Source organism: Strix uralensis, chromosome 15, assembly GCF_047716275.1.
Source record: "Strix uralensis isolate ZFMK-TIS-50842 chromosome 15, bStrUra1, whole genome shotgun sequence".
Lineage (NCBI taxonomy): Eukaryota > Metazoa > Chordata > Aves > Strigiformes > Strigidae > Strix > Strix uralensis.
The window spans coordinates 20,700,055-20,717,984 of NC_133986.1; the positions used below are offsets into that span (position 1 = coordinate 20,700,055).

The window sequence follows — 17,930 nt, forward strand, 5'->3', positions numbered from 1 at the left end:
CTAGCGGTTTATGGAGGGCTTTTCCTGCTTTTTTACTTTCTAATTTTTCAGCTCTAGTTTGAAACTCTAATTTAGATGGAGCATGAATCTTCTCCCTTTCCTGTTTGACATTGTTGATTTGTCACTAATTAATTGCATGTCAGTTGAAAAAGTGAAATGACTGGTTTCTGCCAGTGCAGAATTTGGGGCTATTGTTTATATGTTATATTTAACACCCTCTTGCTGTGATAAAAGATGGATCCTTGCTGGTGTTGCAGCTTTTGAAGTTAGTTGAGATGTGCTGGATTTTAAACCACTGGGGATAAGGCCTGTGGTGCCTTAAATATTTAAACCCCTTTGTCATCTAGAGATGAGCCATTTTCCAACTCCTTTTATGTGCAGACTGGTGAGGCTTCTGCAAAGGAAGTTTGAGCCCTGTATGGCAAATTTTAAACCTCCTGACAAAAGATTTGCTTATCTTTGGCTACTTTTTTTCTTGGACTGCCCCCCAGTTCCCAGGATATACAAACCGAAAGCTGAAAGCCCTTGTTCTAGATGCTTTTGATGTACCTGTTTGACAGCTCTAAAATACACCTGTGCACGTAAACCCTTTGTTGGGTCATACTGGCAGAGCTCTATGGAGTTCAATTGGCTTTTGTTGGCTGGAATAATGGTCCACAGATGAACACGCAGGGCACATCTTCCTGATCTTTTGAACGGGGTATCAAAGCGGTTGCCCTGGGTGAAAGCCAGGAGACATGGACTCCAAGGATGCTCCAGGGCTCTTGCTGAAGTGGGGGATGCTCTGCTGTGCTGTAGAGGGGGACTGGCAGGTGGTTTGCTTCCTCCTGGGGAGAGCCGGGGGCTGTGCAGCCTGGCTGCTGGCTGCAGCAAGCAGCGCAGAGACTGGTGCTGTGCTTCAGGCTGCCCGAGAGGCACAGGTTGGGCACCTCTAGGTGTCAGTGCCAGGAGGGACCTCTGGGTTGGCACCCCCTGATCCCTGCATGCCTCCAGGAATCTTGCTGCGCACGCTTCGACACCCGTGTGCGTAACTCCGTGGGAGGGATTGTTCTTTGCAGCTTCTCATCTATAGGGGAATTTGGAAAGGGGAGACCGTGAAATGTTCCTCCCTTCAGCCTCACAGGAGAGCTCTATATTTAGTCGCTGGTAATCTCTGCTGTGGCTCTGTGCCTCTAATCCCCTGCTCTGATATCGTCCCTGGAGAAGACGGGAGGTGGAGAAATCAGCCCAGCTGATGTGGTGGGCCAGCAGGATTACGGTGCATCTCCCCTCCCTTTCCTATAGGGTTGGCATCGAAACTTCTTTGGCGGCCCACAGTGCCACAGCTGTGCTGTGTGTGTGCATACGAAACCCCCGGTAAGGGAGTGTGGCTTGGTTTTGCAAGGGAATAGGGCATATTATTGTGTGACTGCTTTTGTCATAGTGTGGAGACTCGCCTTGAGTAGGTTAAGATGAGGTATTGCTGCAGGAGCAGGGCTGGGGCAAGTAAAAATAGTACTTGCATTTAAAACGGGAAAGAGGAATCTGTTTCCCTCTGGCTGTGTGATTTTATATATTCATTTTTTTTTTCCCTTTTAGAAAGAGAGCAGATCAGAGGCACTTCTTTTTTTAATCAAGTCAGTGTTTTCCGGTGCCAAGCGGTGAGATTTTTTTACAGGGTGAAAACTCATCAGTTTCTGAAATTTGAGGCTTTCTGAGCATTTGCATCATGAGTTCCTCTTATTAGTCTTAGCTGGGCTGTTTTGTGGCTTCGGGATGGAGGGAGTTATGTAACACTGCATTTTGTTAGGCAGGAACACGTCGCTGGTAATCCCTGCTCTCTAGTGCAGAGGATGCGCAGAGCTGCAGTGCTGGGGGTCTACCCCATCCCTTGTCCCGCAGGCAGGACCAGTTTAGTGTTCAGGCTACTTTTTCAGGTTTGGAAAGGCTGGTGAGGTGAAGAAACTCCTAATCTCAGGGGAACTGCCTTCCTGATTCTCATATTCACTGTTTGTTTTGCTTTTGTTGAACTCCAAAGCTGCAACTGGAATATTTTCCCACTTTGCTTTCCCTGTGGTCTCTGTTTGTTTGTTTGTGGGGATGTTGATGGTGTTTAAAGGACTATACTGGCAAAAGGAAAGCTGCTTATATCCCCGTTAATGCTTGGGTCCTCCACTGCCCTCTGAAGCAGTACCCTTTCTGAAGGCTGTGCCCTGACTGGGGGCCACGCCAGGCTGGAAGAGAACTGCAGCTCTGTCTGGGGATGGAGAGAGTCGTGTGCTCCTGTCTGGGGCTGTTCTGCCTGGGCTTGTGGCATTTTCTGAATGTTCTGTTTCTGGGGCCAAAGTGGGTCTCTTCCTCCAGTTCAGGTGATGCTGGCAGAGATGTTAGGCCTGGGCTACGCTGAACTGTCAAGCCTAGCAGGTTCTGTCATCCCCCAGGCTGCCTCTCCTGTAACCCCCAGGGTCAGAGGGGTGCCCCGAACCCCTGCACTCAGCTGCCCCAGACAGGTCACCTCCTCTGAATGACTTTTTTTCTCTCTTTTCTTCGGGCAGGAAAAAGCTGACGCTGCTGAGGGAGATGCTGGCTGGCTGCGGTGCGGGTACCTGCCAGGTGATTGTCACCACTCCCATGGAGATGCTCAAAATCCAGCTGCAGGATGCAGGGCGAATTGGTACGTGGGCTTCCCTTCCCTGTGCGCTGAGCCAGCAGGTGGGAAGGGACTGGGAGTGGGCTGTCGAGGCAGCGAGGGAGGGAATGAGCAGAGAAAACCCTTTTCCTTCTCCCTGCTCTCCCAAGGCAGAGGTATCTCAGGCTGTAGCAGAAGTTTCTCCTCTTCCCAGCTCATTTCCACCCACCCTTTGCTCACCTGGCTTTGCAGAGGCCCTTGCAGTTACAAAGGGTGATGGGTTTTTTTGCTCAAAGCAGTAGGCTTGGCAAGTGAAACAGCAAATGCTGCTGGTGAATGGAGACAGACAGGAGAGATGACTGGGTGGTTAGCTTGTGAGTGATTAAAACTTGTTAGTTACTGTGCACCCAGGAAGGGATTAGCATCCTCCAGTGCTTTTCCTGTGGTGCTTCCTCCATCTCCATGTTTTCTGATGTCTGTTCTCTCTCTTCTGCCCCTCTGTAGCACCTCCCTAACAGCTTCCCAAGGGATGCATCCTTTCCAAATGACTTGTCTCCCCTCTCACTCTCTTTCTTCCTCCTGACAAAAGCAGCAGCTGTCTCTGCTGAGACAGTAAATAAAATTTTCCCAGCGCACTGGATTTGGAAGAGGTTTGGGATCAGGCTCTTGGGGCTGTGGGCAGGAGCTGGCAGGCAGAGGCAGGAGGGAGTGTGAGCCTTTTGGCTGAAACACCGTGGGGTATTCCTGGTGAGAAGGGAGACTGGAGACTGGCATGGGGACTCTGGGGGAAAAGGCTGTTTGCTATTGCCTTAATCTCTTCCAGAGATCAGCCCGGGGTATGGCCTCGTTCCCCAGGAGCTCTGCATGACACTTAGATACCACGTTTATGGCTCTTCCTGGAAAATGGGCCAATTTGTCCTTTAATCTCTCTTTTGACTTGGCATTCTTGAATAATCACGGATTTCCTTTTTCTTTTCTGTCTTTGCTGGTTTTAATGCAGACCTTATCCTCTTTGTGCGTATTATTTAAAAATGTTTGAAGGAATTAATCCATGGTTTGAGGGTTCAGAAGAGGTTTTCACTGCTGTAAACAGCCTGTTCTCTGTGGCGAGACCTGTGGTGTGCTGGTGGCAGCCAAAGGGTTGCCTACAGGTTGATGTGCTCTCCATCTTCTGGCCAAAGAGCAGAAATGCAGCAGTTTGGAAAGGCTGGGAGAAAATTATAAGTGTGGCTGAGGAGCTCCCCAGGTTAATGATTGCTTTCAGGGGAAGGAAGCAAAGAACAGAAGTGTTGAACCTCTCTTGTTTATGAGTATCGTTAGTTTGTTCTACCGGGGGCTCGGGGGCGTAGCTGGAAGCTACGTACTGTCAGCTGCCTGCCCACGGCAGCTCCTTTTCTCCGCACTGTGGAGGTTGTGTGTGACAGGCTGCTCCTGCCTAGTCAGCAGGAGAGCACAGCAGACAGCGTTGTGGTGTGGCAGCAGCCAGCTCCGGGACTGGGACAAGCTGGGAGATGCCAGACTGGGAGCAAAAGCTGTTGCAGGGCACCCGGCTGGCCTCAGGCTGCGTGTTTTGGTGCATGTGGAGACCTGCCTCTTCCTCCTTGTCCCGTGGCACTGGGCAGCGAGAGGCTGCTGTTGAGCCTCTTGCAGAACAGTGCTCTCTCTGCTCCTCATCAGCGGCGCAGAAGAAGCTGATGGCAGCGCAGGCCCAGCTCTCCTCTTCCTCTGGGGCGGGGGCAGCTGAGCCGGCGGTGGAAAGGCGCCCCACAGCAACACAGATAACGAGGGAGCTGCTGCGGAGCAAAGGCATCGCGGGACTCTACAAGGGCCTGGGAGCCACGCTGCTAAGGTAGGATGGTGGGCAACAGGGCACCAGTGTTCCCAGTCCTGAACGTAAAGCACCAGCCATCCAGGGGAGGAGCCTGCAAAGGGGGTGTTGGCTTCAGGGGGTCCGGGTTCGATTTGTGTTGGTTTTCCTGCACAGGTTTTGCACATTAAAGAAGGGAAGGTCAGAGAAGTGAGGAAGGCTGCCTTTTTGTTCCTGGAAGATTTAATTCTGCTGCTTTCTGTGGAAGGTTTTTGTCTCCCCCATGGTCCATATTTTAGCACTGTAGAGAAGTCCTTGTGAGCTAGCAAAGCAAAGCTGTCAGTGTGAGTCTCCAGAGTGTGACACGGGTTCTGGCCCTTGGAGTGTGTTGGATGTAAGGACCGGTGCCCACTCTGACACTTTTCCTGGGCTTTCACAGTGACTCTCCTCTAGCTTTAACAAAGGCAGGGCTAAAGCAGCACCCAGTGGGCTGGGGAGCAGGATACGGACCTCCTGTAATTAACAAAAGTGGACAAAACGATGGACCTCTGAATGTGCTGGGGTCTTTGGTCTGAGTGTGAATAATCAGGGGGAGGCCACTGCCTCTGCAGGGCTGCCTGCCTCCCGTGGGCCTCTTGTTCTTTGTACAGTTAGTTTTGCCCCTGCTGAGATCCAGCTCCTGGCTGCGTTGCACTCGTGGCTGTGCTGCCAACACGTGATGCTCGCAGCCCTTCCTTTGATGCTCAGTTTGTTGGTGTCCCACTCTGACTTTGCCCACCCTTGTTCTTTCTTCCCCTTCCTCCCTCCCCACTGCAGGGATGTCCCGTTCTCCATTGTTTACTTCCCGCTGTTTGCAAACCTGAACAAGCTGGGCCAGAAAGACCCCAATGTCAAAGCTCCATTCTACGTGTCCTTCCTCTCTGGATGTGTGGCTGGTAGTACGGCTGCAGTGGCTGTCAATCCTTGCGACGGTGAGTCCCGAGTAGCCTCTGCTGGTGGCCTGGTGCCAAGTGACAAGAGTCTGAAGCCCACGAGTGGGCTGGGTGAGGAGGAGGGTGCCCGTGCCAGCCTCCTCGCAGCGTGAGCGCACAGGGAGGTGCGGGAGGGGAGCTCTGCTGTCGGAGCTGCCTCCAGCTCGGATGAGGTTTCCTTCCGCTGAGCTTTGGCCACAGCTTACACAGGGGTTTGCAGTACTTGCTGGGTAAGTCAGGAAGAGGATGTCATTCATTTCAGTCATTCTTCGCAGGAATGGCTGCGAACATGCCCCTGAAAAGGCACGTTTCCATGTGGAGTGACAGTACACAGACCATTTACGTGCATATGGTCATGGACAACCAGGGGGAGCCTCAGATCTGTGGCCTTTTCTCCTGCTCCACAGCATCTGCCTTAAACACCACCTCGGTTTCACTGCTGTGAAAAACATCAGAAAGTAATTCCTCTCTCCCCAACGTTGCACACACTCCAAAGTGTGAAGAAATGTAAGAGCAGCATGGTGTACTTCAGATACTTCTTCCAGAAGAAGCTGAGTATTTGAAAATCAATTCCCATTTTGCAGAAAGATAACTGAATTTAAATGCACTTTAAATAAGCATTTAAAGCTTAAGTCAGCCTTGGAAACCTTGGTCACAGTGAGGGCAGGGGTTGAGTTTTGGGTGGCTGTGGTTTCTAAAGGAATGGGTTTGTGTTTCCCCTGTTTTGCTGATAAATATGACAGCAGTCTGTGTTCTTGGTGATTTCATTTCGACTGTGTTTCAGAGACGTTACTCTCAGCGTGGCTCTCACCTGCTGAAGAGCGTGCCGCATTCCCAGCGCTCACCACTGTCTGTCTTCTCTTTCTCTCCAGTGATCAAAACGCGGCTGCAGTCCTTGCAGAGAGGAGTGAACGAGGACACCTACTCAGGGATCCTGGACTGCACCAAGTAAGACCCCTGGTGAAGCAGACCGCTGCGTCGGACGTACGGCAGCTGCTGCTGCCTGCTGCCAGTGCAGCTTCTAGACCCAGCCAGCAGCTTCTCTTTCAGGTTCCCTCATCTGTCTCTATGGATAGATGGATATATGGCCAGATATATACTGGTCATATATAGGTATATAAAAGAGAAATTCTTCCTATCTTGAGCAAGGCAAATATTGCATTTATATTTAAATGCTTCTGTCCAAACCCCAACAGTCATAACACTAAGTTTTTTTATTTCTGCAAAGGGAGGCAAACCTGTGGTTATCTCTCCCAAGGCCCTGTTGTCTGAAAATCCTGCAGCACGAAGCCTTGTATCCCTCCCGGGGCCGCTCAGAACAGCAGCTGCAGGAGCGCTGTCTGCTTGGGCTGTCCCCAGCCCGCTCTCCTCTCACCCTTTGCTAATCTGTGGTCTGGCTGGTTCAAAACACAAGTGCTCTGCTCCTGTACTGCTGTGGTAGCCAGTCAGGCTGTCAGGCTCTGTCCCATACTGAGAGTGGAGCTGGCCCCAGCTTTTGAACCTCTTGATGCAGACACAGGGTTCTCCTAGCTGTACATCCAGGCCCAGGCAGATGCTCCTGCTCCTGGCCAGACGTAAGGATGGGACCTGTTCCTGCACGGCTCTTTGCAGAGCACATGGGGGGTGGGGGATGATCTGCTGCAGAGGCAGTGCCAGGCGACAGCGCTGGCCTGGGTTTGGTCTCTGGAGGGAGACAGAAAGCCAGGGCATGGCCAGAGGCTCTCCGGGCGTGGTGGAGGGATGGGATAGACACTTACCCGTCTGTGCCGTTCCTCCCCAGGAAGATCTGGCAGAAGGAAGGGCCCATGGCCTTCCTGAAAGGGGCATACTGCCGAGCCCTGGTCATCGCTCCTCTCTTCGGCATCGCACAAGTCGTCTACTTCATCGGCATCGCAGAGTTCCTGCTGGACATGCTCCCCAAGCACCGGGCCTAGCCGTGTGCCCTCCCACCCTCTGCAGCGCTGAATTCATCCCCGTGTTCGTCATCAGTGTCGATTGATGTCAGAGCAACAGCACAAAGGGTTCGCGCGGGGACGCCGAGGGGACGTGGTCTCCAGACGAGCAAACACGGGGAGGGAGAGAGTCCCTTTTCTGTCTCAGTCTGGAACCTGCCCCCTCCCGCTCCTTCCACGGACAATACCTAATTATGCATATCTCTTTCTGGTTCCCCCCCCCTTTCCTTTTTTTTTTTTTTGTTTTTAAATTGTCATTCTTAAGGACACTGGTAAGCACAGACTGGGCTTGCAGACCCAGAAGTCTCCTCCTAGCCTTGGGGAGGAAGAGGGAAAGAAAGAACCTGAGCCCTCGTCCACCCCAGTCCTCCTCTTTCTTCCTGGAGTTGCCAGCTATCTGAGGAGGAGCTGGAGGGGCACCTGTGTCCCCTCAGCCCCTCCTTGGCTCTGCTGGCCCCAGGCCTAGAGCGGGCACCGCGCAGAGGGGGCTCATCACTGCCAGAGGCCTGGCAGGGGGGATGCTGGATCTGGCAAGTTCCTTGGCCTGGAAACATTCACCCCTCCCTTCTCCCTTTCTCAAAAATGAGTTGGACTTAGATGAACTTCTTGGAGATCAGAGGAAGGGAAAGGGAATTGTTACTATTGATTTTGTAATTATTTTTGATTTAAAGCAAAGGGATGTCCCTCCTAACTAGATGTCACAGGCACATCCAGGTGAGGTGCAGAGGTGAGGTGTCTGCTCTGTAGGGAACATGTGTGGGATCACACGAACGTCCGAAGGTGCTTCACTGCTTGGCTACAGGCAGGGGTGGGAGAGGAACTTGGGATCAAGTTATTTTTGTTTGGGGGGGGGGGTGTGGTTTTGTGTTTGTTTTGTTTTGGTTTTTTTTCAACGCAGGGGTTGTGGGGTGGGAAAACCAAGCAACAAGAAACCACTTACATTCCTTCAGCCTGCCCACCCCTGGGGTGATAAAGTGGTGGCCGCAGGTTTAGATTAGCTGGTTGAGGTTTTTTTTTTTTCCCCCAGCCTGGCCCCAGGTGCATGAGAGGAGGTTCCTGCTCCGCTTCTGCGGTGCCCAACCTCAGGGAGCCGCACTAGAAACCTGTGTGCTCACCTTGCACACCGAAACCCCAAGGTGTGGTTGTGCTTTGATGTTTGACTTGGGCGTGTTTGCAGCCAGCCGGTGTCGAAGCGGCAGAGGGTTCCCACACCCCTTGCGAGGAGCTGTCGGTGTGTACGTGGTTACGGCGTCGAGTCCTCTCGATGGCAGAAACTCGTCGTCCCGCTTGCTCTTGGGGTGGTGATTGTTGCTGGGTGTGAGGGGGCAAACCCACACCTACAGCCCGCTCTGCCAAAGGGACACTGCCCCACCTACCATCGCTTGTCAGGGGACTGCCTCCTTCAGTACTCTCTTGGGCTGTGTAATTAATTCTAGTTTAAATGATTGTCAGTGTGAGATCTACCAACCCAGCATGATCTTCTCCATTATTTATTCCATTTGGTGCAATCCACCTGACTTTGGTGTTTAAATTAAACTGGTCGAATTCACTTTTCATTCCTTCTTTTTGCTTTTTTTCTCCAGGCGCTTGCTTGGTGTTTGTGTTTCAAATGTATATTTAAATTAATTTAAAAAAAAAAAATCCCTGTTTTTAATGTTTAAAAGAAAAACCACCTCTGTTTCAATGTTCTTGGGTTAGGTTTTTGCAAAACCTGTATGTTGAGGGCCTTCTTCCTTGATGCATCCTTTTTTTCTCTTTGGAAAAGTTGTTCTGTGGCTGATTTGTTACTTGTCACTTCGCATATGTGAATTTATTTTTTTTCTTAATGACTTCTTTGTTTATCTGGGAAGGAATCTGTGCAAAGACGATGATAGATGTCTGTGCTGTGTGTCGTGCTGTGATGCTGCTCTTGCTCTGGATTTCCCTCGGGTGGATTAAAAGAGAAAGTTTCTTTTTTTTAAGGTGCCCCATTCCTTGGTGCTTTGTGACTTACAAGGAGGGTCTCCAAAAGAAACCTTGCTGGTGGAAGCAGTGGCATTTCTGCTTGCCCTTCTGCCTGTGAGGATCGCCCCGAAGCTGGGTGACTGGAGGGTATGTGGGCTGCAGGTTTGTGTTGTGGGGTTACGTTTGGAGGAAAATGTGGTGCAGTGAAGAGCTGAGGTTCAGGGAAAGCTCTCCTTGTCCTTTTGGATGCTTTTAAAAACCTCTTTGTAAAACTGACTCTTCCTACTGAAATCTCCAGCTCTTCTTCTACCGTGTTGGAGCTGGTGACCTGAATGAGGCTGATTTTTAGCTGCTTGGACATGTACCTGAGCCAGGAGGACATGGGGAGGTGGCAGGGGACAGTGACTGTGGCCCTGCAGGAGCCCCCAGGCAGGTGGGGTGCTGCTGGTCAGAAAAGTAAGAGTTTAAAACAGGAGAATTCCTGTCCACTTAATTAATCACCAGTTAACCGAAACCTCTAGGTATTGATTGCAGTAATGAGGAATAATAGTAAGTAAACACACTCAGAGAAACACACCTCTGACCCGCTCCCTGTGGGTGCCACGTGTCCCCAGCAACAACAGCCACCACGGGGTCAACTCGTCGTGTGTCCTGCCTGGTCCCTCTGGCAGGGGCTGCCTCAACCCCCCCGGCCCTTTTCAGTTGTCCTTGTCCCAGGTCAGCCCTGGCCCTTCCTCCTGCCCTGCCTGGGGCTCCGCTTTGTTTGGGTTGTGTGGTGTTTACTGCCCTTAAATACATTTTGGTGGAGGGGCTGGACGCCCCTCTCACGGGTTCAGGTGGGTGGGTCGGTTTTGGCTGGTGGAATTTCCTGGAATGCAAAGAGGAAATTTCCTAAAGCCCTGGGGAAAAATTCCTACAAAGCAAAAGGGAAATCTCCTGGAAGCCAACAGAGGAATTCCTGGGAAGCAAAGGGAATCCATCCCAGAAAGCTGCAGTGAAATATCCTAGAAAATGAAGGGGAAATTTACTGCAAGACAATGTAGGAATTGCCTTGAGAGCACTAGGAGGAATTCCTCAAAACCAAAGGGGGAAATATTCTGGACACTTGTAGAAAGCAAGGGGGCAGCTTCCTAGAAGGCCATAGGGGGAATAGCCTAGAAATCAAAGGAAGAAAATTCCTGGAAAGGAGGGAGGAAATTTCTTCAAATATCAGGGAAATTCCTGAAAAGCAGAAGTGACATTTTGTAAGAAAGTAGCAGTGATACTTCCTACGTGGGAAATTTCCAGAAAGCAAAAGAAGTACTGGGAAGCAAAAGGGAAATGTCCTGGACAGGAAGAATTGAGATTTCTTGGGAAATAATTTCTTGCTTCCCCAGGAGCAATTCATGGGGAAATCTCCTAGAAAGCAATAGAAGTCCTCTAAGTAGAGAGAAAATTCCTAGAAAGTAATAGAGAACTCCAGAAAGCAACAACAGGATTTCCCAGGAAGCAAGGGTGACAGGAGGGAAATAGCCTGCAACGTGACAGGGAAATTTCCTGGAAGGAAAGGAAAGAAGGGGGAAGTTTCCTGGGAAACAAAGGGCAACGTCCTAGAAAACCATGCAGGAGTTCCTAGTAAGAAGGGGAAATTCCTCTGAAAGGCCCAAACCCTGTGCATCAGCCCCCATGACCACCCTATGGTAATAAATCTGTAAAACTGCAAATCTCAGGGGTTTTTGGATTGTTTTATCGCTCCCCGCGAAGCTCAGAGGGGCTCAAGGAAGAGCAACGAGGGCGAGTGCTTGGGCCGCAGGTGACCTGCTTCGTACCATGGTTGTTTACTAATTTTCCTTTAATTTAATTCAAAAACCCACCTAACCTGCACTGCATGGCTCCGAGGCACGGGGGGACCGTTCGCTATCGCGTTACTGGAACCCAGCTGGGTGCTGCTTCCCCTTCCTGGGGTGGGGGCTCCTGCAGCTGCTGGGCTCATGGGTGACTCCAGGGTTCATTTTCCTCCTTTTTTTTTTTTTTTTTCTTCATTGATTTTCCTCTCTTTTTTTTTTTTTTTTTTTTTTTGCTTCATAAAACCATGGTGCTGCCACACTGGGCAGCAGCACCCCAGATGCTCGTGGTGCCCGTTTCCCACCCCGAGCGCTCCCCAGATCCTGCCAGGGCACCCTAAATTGGGTGCCAGCAGCTCCCAGCCCCTCTCCGGGGAGCAACACTTCAACTTGCGAAGCCAGGAGCAGGCGTGGGGCCGGGAGCAGCGCCAGGCCCACGGGACCTCCTCGGATTTACGGGAAAAGGGAGCGTCGGGAAAACCTGCTCCTGGATGGGGCGAACCCACTGCCCTGCGCTGCGTTCTGCTTTTATTTTTAAGTTCTTTTATAGCATGCCCTTAGCATGGAAATGAAGGCAGCCTGAAAGAAGAAGGATTAAAATAAATATAATAAATAAATGGAAAAGGCACGGGAGTTTCCAGCGCTGAGGCTGAGCCCTGCAGGGCCGGTGCACCCCGGAAAGCCCCGGTGGTGGAGGGTTCAGCTTTTGGGCTGAGCCGGAGCCTTTTGGGGTGTCCCTGTCCCCCCGCCTGCCCTTTGCTCTTCTCAGCCCCGCGTTGGGTTAATTTGGGGTGCAGCTGTCCCGCACCAGCGCTTCTGGGGTACAACAGCCCCTGGGGAGCAACCCCGGAGGGGGGGTCACGGGCGTTTCAGCCCCCCAGCTCGGGGCCTGATCCTGCCCGTTGCCCATCAAAGTCCGTGTCCCATGCTGGTGCAGGGCAGGGCTCACATCTGGATTATTTATTTTAATTAGTATTAATTTGGGCAGGGGGGGAGTGGGGGGGTGTGCAGGGCTCCGCAGCCAGCATCCCCCGGAGCGCTGGACCAGGCTGGGGCTGGAGCATCCCCCCGGCGCAAGGGGGGACAGGACGGGACCGGTGCGTGGGGGAGGCGGCCGCCGGCGACACTTTCACTTTCAGAAGGGTCACGTGGTTTCCAGGAAACCGGCCGGGGGCGGCGGGAAGCGCATAAAAGGGCCGGGCGGGCGGTGGCCGCGCCCCGAGCCGAGGTCAGCCACCGGCCCCGGGCCCTGCAGCGCCGGGCACCCCGCGGCACCATGGCAGCGGCGCAGAGCGAGGGGTAAGCGGCCCCCCAGCACCCCCGCCCCCCCCCTCCCGCAACCCCGCGCCGCCGGCCCCGGGGGTCCCGGTCCCCTCCCCTCCCCCCCGGTGACGGCCCCGCGCCCACAGGGAGGCCCAGAGGCTGCGGTTCGGGCCCTGGCTGGTGAGCGCCGTCAGCAGCGGGATCTACCAGGGGCTGTGCTGGACCGACCCCTCCCGCAGCGCCTTCCGCGTCCCCTGGAAGCACAATGCCAGGAAGGACATCACCAGCAGCGACCTGGAGGTCTTCAAGGTGGGAGGGATGGGGGGTCACCAGCAGCGGCTTGAGGTTGTCAAGGTGGGAGGGATGGGGGGTCAGCAGCAGCAACTGGAGGTCTTCAGAGTGGGTGGGGTGGGGGGTCACCAAGAGTGACCTGGAGGTCTTCAGGGTGGGTGAGATGGGGGGTCACCAGCAGCAACTGGAGATCTTCAGGGTGGGTGGGATGTGGGGTCACCAGCAGCGACTTGAGGTTGTCAAGGTGGGAGGGATGGGGGGTCAGCAGCAGCAGCTGGAGGTCTTCAGAGTGGGTGGGGTGGAGGGTCACCAAGAGTGACCTGGAGGTCTTCAAGGTGGGTGAGATGGGGGGTCACCAGCAGCAACTGGAGATCTTCAGGGTGGGAGGGATGGGGGGTCACCAACAGCAACTGGAGATCTTCAAGGTGGTTAGGATGGGGGGCCACCAAGAGTGACCTGGAGGTCTTCAGGGTGGGAGGGATGGGGGGTCGCCAGCAGCAACTGGAGGTCTTCAAGGTGTGTGGGATGTGGGGTCACCAGCAGCGACTTGAGGTTGTCAAGGTGGGAGGGATGGGGGGTCAACAGCAGCAGCTGGAGGTCTTCAGAGTGGGTGGGGTGGGGGGTCACCACGAGTGACCTGGAGGTCTTCAAGGTGGGTGAGATGGGGGGTCAGCAGCAGCAACTGGAGATCTTCAGGGTGGTTAGGATGGGGGGTCAGCAGCAGCAACTGGAGATCTTCAGGGTGGTTAGGATGGGGGGTCACCAACAGCAACTGGAGATCTTCAGGGTGGTTAGGATGGGGGGTCACCTAGAGTGACCTGGAGGTCTTCAGGGTGCGTGGGATGGGGGGTCACCAACAGCAACTGGAGGTTGTCAAGGTGGGTGGGATGTGGGGTCAGCAGCAGTGACCTGGAGGTCCTCAAGGTGGGTGGGATGGGGGGTCACCTGCAGCAACTGGAGATCTTCAGGGTGGTTAGGATGGGGGGGGTCACCAAGAATGACCTGGAGGTCTTCAGGGTGGGTGGGATGTGGGAATTGGGCGGGGGGGGGGGGCAACACGACGGATACACACAACACAGGACGGGACAAGACAACCAGGCATCTTCAGCCTCCATGCACATGGAGCCAGGGTCGCCATCCTCACCCCCCTGCACCTCCCAGGCCTGGGCGCAGGCGAGCGGGCGGTACGAGGCGTGTCCCGAGGACCCGGCCAAGTGGAAGACCAACTTCCGCTGCGCCCTGAGGAGCACCCGCATGTTCGTGCTGCTGGACGACCGCTCCAAGTGTGGTGACGACCCACACAAGGTCTTCGCCATTGTCCCAGGTGAGCCTGGCCCCATGGTGGGGGGTGTGGGGGTGCAGCAGGTGATCCCCGCTCACACCGCTCTGCTTCCAGACGCCCCCTGGCACGGCGAGGAGGGGGATTTCAGCAGCCCTGATCCTGCGGTGGACCAGCAGCTCCTGCACCAGCAGCCGCAGGTAATGGGGTGGGCACGGCAGGCTGGGGGGGGGCCCCCACTGCCACTGCTCAGCCATTGCACCCCCATGTCCTCGGGGTGCTCCTAAGCTGGAGCCCAGCACCCGGCCAAAACATGGGGCAGGGGGAGGCTGGGTCCCCCCCATCCACAGTGGTAAGACCCCCCCACCCCGCTTCCCTTTGCAGCTGCAGCTTGAACCCCGAGGTGTGGCCCCAGAAACTGCGCCCCCAGGTAGGTGCTGGTCCCCCGTTTTTGGGTTTTTTTTTTGGGGGGGGGGCACCCTGGTAAGCTCAGCTGGGGCTGGTTTTGGGGTTGTGAGACCTCCCACCCGCTGTGCCCCCCCGCAGGCAGCACCGTCCCCCCCCAGTCCCCGATGCTGGAGGACCTGGAGGCGCTGCAGTGGGTGCTGCAGCAGTGTGACATCTCCCCCCGCGACCTCGGCCCCTCGCACCCACCCTGGGCGCCTGCAGGTGAGACCGGCCGCGCTCACAGGGTGCAGGGTGGGTGACCCCTCGCGTGGTGACCCCGGCCCCTTCCTGCTGGCGATTTCTCTGCAGGGGACACCCACCACCAGGACACCTTGCTCCAGCCTCACCCAGAGCCCAGACAAAACAGCTGCCTCCCCCCATCAGCGTTCCAGCAATGGGTGCCCACGGTGGAGCAGCCGCCCTTGGGTGCCTACGGCCCCCTGGACCCTGTGCTGCTGGGGGAGAGAGGTGGGTGCTGTGGGGCAGGACCCAGCCCTGGGTGTGGGAACGCTGTAATGGGGTGGGGAAGAGGCCTTGGGGGTGCTGCCACCTGCCCCCTCCCCCTGCCAAAGCAGCCCCCACCCCGCTGCGCCCGGAATTGCGATGCCGACGCTGCCCGTCTGCTGCCGTAGGGGCCATGGCAGGGCCGTGTCCCCCGCCGGAGGTCACGGTCCCCGTGCCGTCCCCAGCGGAGGCGATGCTCTTTACCCCCACCACCAGCCCTGTGCTGCCGCCGCCACCGCCGCCAGTGGAGGAGAACACAGGTGAGGGTTATTAATTATTAATAGCTATAGAATCACAGCATCACAGAATCATTCAGACTGGAAAAGACCCTCGGGATCATCGAGTCCAACCCTCACCCCGACTCTACAAAGTTCTCCCCTACACCACATCCCCCAACATCTCATCCAAACAACCCTTAAACACACCCAGGGATGGGGACTCCACCCCCTCCCTGGGCAGCCTATTCCACTCTCTGACCACTCTTTCTGTGAAAATTCTTTCCTCATGTCCAGCCTGAACCTCCCCTGTTGCAGTTTAAAGCCGTTCCCTCTTGTTCTGTCACTAATCACCTGTGAGAAGAGACCAGCACCAACCTCTCTACAACGTCCTTTCAGGGAGCTGTAGAGAGTGATGAGGTCTCCCCTCAGCCTTCTCCTCCTCACACTGAACAGTCCCAGCTCCTTCAATCTCTCCTCACAGGATTTATTCTCCAGGCCCTTCCCCAGCCTCGTTGCCCTCCTCTGCCCTCGCTCCAGCACCTCGAGATCTCTCTCGCATTGAGGTGCCCAAAACTGGACACAACCCTCCAGGTGTGGCCTCACCAGTGCAGAGCACAGGGGGACTGTCACCTCCCTGCTTCTGCTGGTCACACTATTTCTAATCCAAGCCAGGATGCCGTTGGCTTTCTTGGCCACCTGGGCACACTGCTGGCTCATGTTCAGCTGCTTGTCAATGAGAACCCCCAGACCCTTCTCTTCCAGACAGCTCCAGCCACACCTCCCCAAGCCTGTAGCCATGCAGGGGGTTGTTGTGGCCCAAGTGCAGGACCTGGCACTTGGTCCTGTTGAAGCTCATAGATTAGATAAGCGTTAAGATAGATATCTTATGTAGATAAGCGTTATAATTATTAATATTAATAGATATGATTATTAATACCCAAGGGGGGTGTTTTGGGTAGCGGGAGCATTTGGGTTTGGGGGATGCGGCTGCTGATGACTGCCCGGTGCAGATGGCATCATCCCCATCCTGGATGTCAGCATCTACTACCGGGGGAAGCTCTTCCACCAGGAGGAGGTGGGGGGCAGGCAGTGCCTGCTGGCGTACCAGCCCTCCGACCCGGCGGTGGCCGAGCGCCCCGGGCGCCTGGTGCGCTTCCCCAGCCCTGCCGAGATGGCCGACAGCAAGCAGCGGCGCTTCACCGAGGAGCTGCTGGGTAGCGCGGGGCTGCAGCTGGAGCAACGCGCCCGCAAGCTCTTCGCCACCCGCCTGAAGAAGTGTAAGGTCTTCTGGGCCCTGTCCCAGCAGCTTGAGGATGTTGGGGGCCCCCCACCCAACCTGCTCTTCCGGGATCAGGAGACTCCCATCTTTGACTTCAATGAGTTTTGCACAGGTGGGCAGGAGTATCTTGGTTTTGGGGCTTGTGGGAACCAGCTCCAGGATGTCACAAACATCCAGACCCACCCAGCCCCTCCATGTCCCCTGAGTTCACCCCAAAACTGAGCCCTGGCTTGTCTCACAGAGCTGAGGGACTTCCGCAATGGCCAAAGGCAGCGGTCCCCTGACTTCACCATCTACCTCTGCTTCGGGCAGTCCTTCGCCAAGGCCAAGCCCAAGGAGTCCAAGCTCATCCTGGTCAAGGTGCAGGGACCAGCATCCACCCCTGCCCCACTGCTGCCCGGGCAGGGGAAGACGCTTGGGGGCAAGGGAGGTGGGGGGTCTGGGTATCCGAGGAGGGGGACCCTGGAGGTCTGTGGGCAAGGGGGTTCTGGGTGCCTGAGGAGAGGGACCCTTGGGGTCTGGGGGACATGGGTGTCCAGTGGAGGTGGGGGTCTTGGAACCCAAGGAGGGGGACCCTCGGTGTCCAGGGACATGGGGGGCTGGGTGCCCAAGGAGGGGAGACCTTGGGGGCTGGGAGAGATGGGGGACCTGAGGGGGACCCTTGGAGATTAGGGGAGATGGGGGGCTGGGTGCCCAGGGAGGGGGACACTTGGGGAGCAGGAGAAATATGGGGGGGATAGGTACCTGGAGAGGGGACTCAGGAGTCCAGGGAGGGTCCCCCCAGCTGCCTGGGTCAGGGGACCTTTGGGGGCTTGGGAGGGTGGGGTGGGAGGCAGCTGCCCAGGCATGGGGACCCTCAGGGGCTGGGGGAGATAGAGGGTGCCCTGCACTCTCCTTCCTCCGCTCCAGGAAGATGGGGCTGTGCAGGGTGTTGCAGCCACATCAGGCAGCTGCCCGTAACCCTGCCTGTAACCCCGCCGGTTTGCTGCCGCAGCTGGTGCCCAAGTTCTGCGAGTACTGGTACGAGCAGGTGCTGCGGGAGGGAGCCTCCTCCCTCGACAGCGGCACCGTCAGCCTGCAGCTCTCCGACTCCTTCAGCCTCTTCGAGCTCATCGAGCAGTGCAACATGCAGATGGACTGACCCCCCCTCCACCCTGCGGCCCCCCCCCGCCCCGGGACAGGCGCCAGCCCTTGGGGGACCACTGGGCGTGGGGGCTGGTCAAACCAGCATCGCCCTGGGAAGGCCACGGCAGGGTGGCTGCGGTGGGGTCCTTTCCCCACCCCAAGGACAGCTTCACAGGCCTGGCCTAGAGCTGACATGTTGCTTTTCCCCCTCCCTCAGCTGCTAATGTATGTTTTTGTGGAGTGTTGTCATTTACAGATTTATTTTCTTAAGTTTTCTAAGTTTAAATATATACATATATATAGAAAGGTGGGTTTTATCTTGCTGATGTTGCCTGGACATCTGCCCCCTCTATCAGTCTGAGACCTTCACCCCCCCTATCCCCCAAAACCATGGGGGTCCATGGAAGCCCCTGCTGGCA

General features: G+C 55.3%; 2 protein-coding genes across 6 annotated transcripts in view; both read left to right on the forward strand.

Annotated features, from left to right (window-relative positions):
- The window catches only part of SLC25A22 (solute carrier family 25 member 22), a 52,849-nt gene extending 43,552 nt beyond the window's left edge, over positions 1–9,297 (forward strand). For all 3 annotated transcript variants that reach the window (XM_074884665.1, XM_074884668.1, XM_074884667.1), the window contains exons 6-10: positions 2,535–2,653; positions 4,286–4,457; positions 5,232–5,386; positions 6,259–6,334; positions 7,167–9,297. In XM_074884665.1, coding sequence (XP_074740766.1) covers positions 2,535–2,653; positions 4,286–4,457; positions 5,232–5,386; positions 6,259–6,334; positions 7,167–7,320 — 676 coding nt within the window. In that variant the 3' untranslated portion in view covers positions 7,321–9,297. The remainder of the gene's footprint in view (positions 1–2,534; positions 2,654–4,285; positions 4,458–5,231; positions 5,387–6,258; positions 6,335–7,166) is intronic.
- A 2,989-nt stretch (positions 9,298–12,286) lies between these two features.
- Positions 12,287–17,817, forward strand: IRF7 (interferon regulatory factor 7). Of its 3 annotated transcripts, none has more exons than XM_074885109.1 (11): positions 12,287–12,404; positions 12,515–12,677; positions 13,821–13,983; positions 14,056–14,138; positions 14,323–14,368; positions 14,485–14,607; positions 14,695–14,853; positions 14,961–15,149; positions 16,118–16,498; positions 16,628–16,746; positions 17,381–17,817. In XM_074885109.1, exons 1-11 carry the CDS (start codon positions 12,382–12,384, stop codon positions 17,525–17,527), a joined length of 1,596 nt encoding a protein of 531 aa, XP_074741210.1. In that variant the 5' UTR covers positions 12,287–12,381; the 3' UTR covers positions 17,528–17,817. The 3 variants fall into 3 exon arrangements, with proteins under 3 accessions (XP_074741210.1, XP_074741211.1, XP_074741212.1); XM_074885110.1 differs by having other exon boundaries at positions 15,018–15,149; XM_074885111.1 differs by lacking the exon at positions 14,485–14,607.
- The last annotated feature ends 113 nt before the right edge of the window (positions 17,818–17,930 follow it).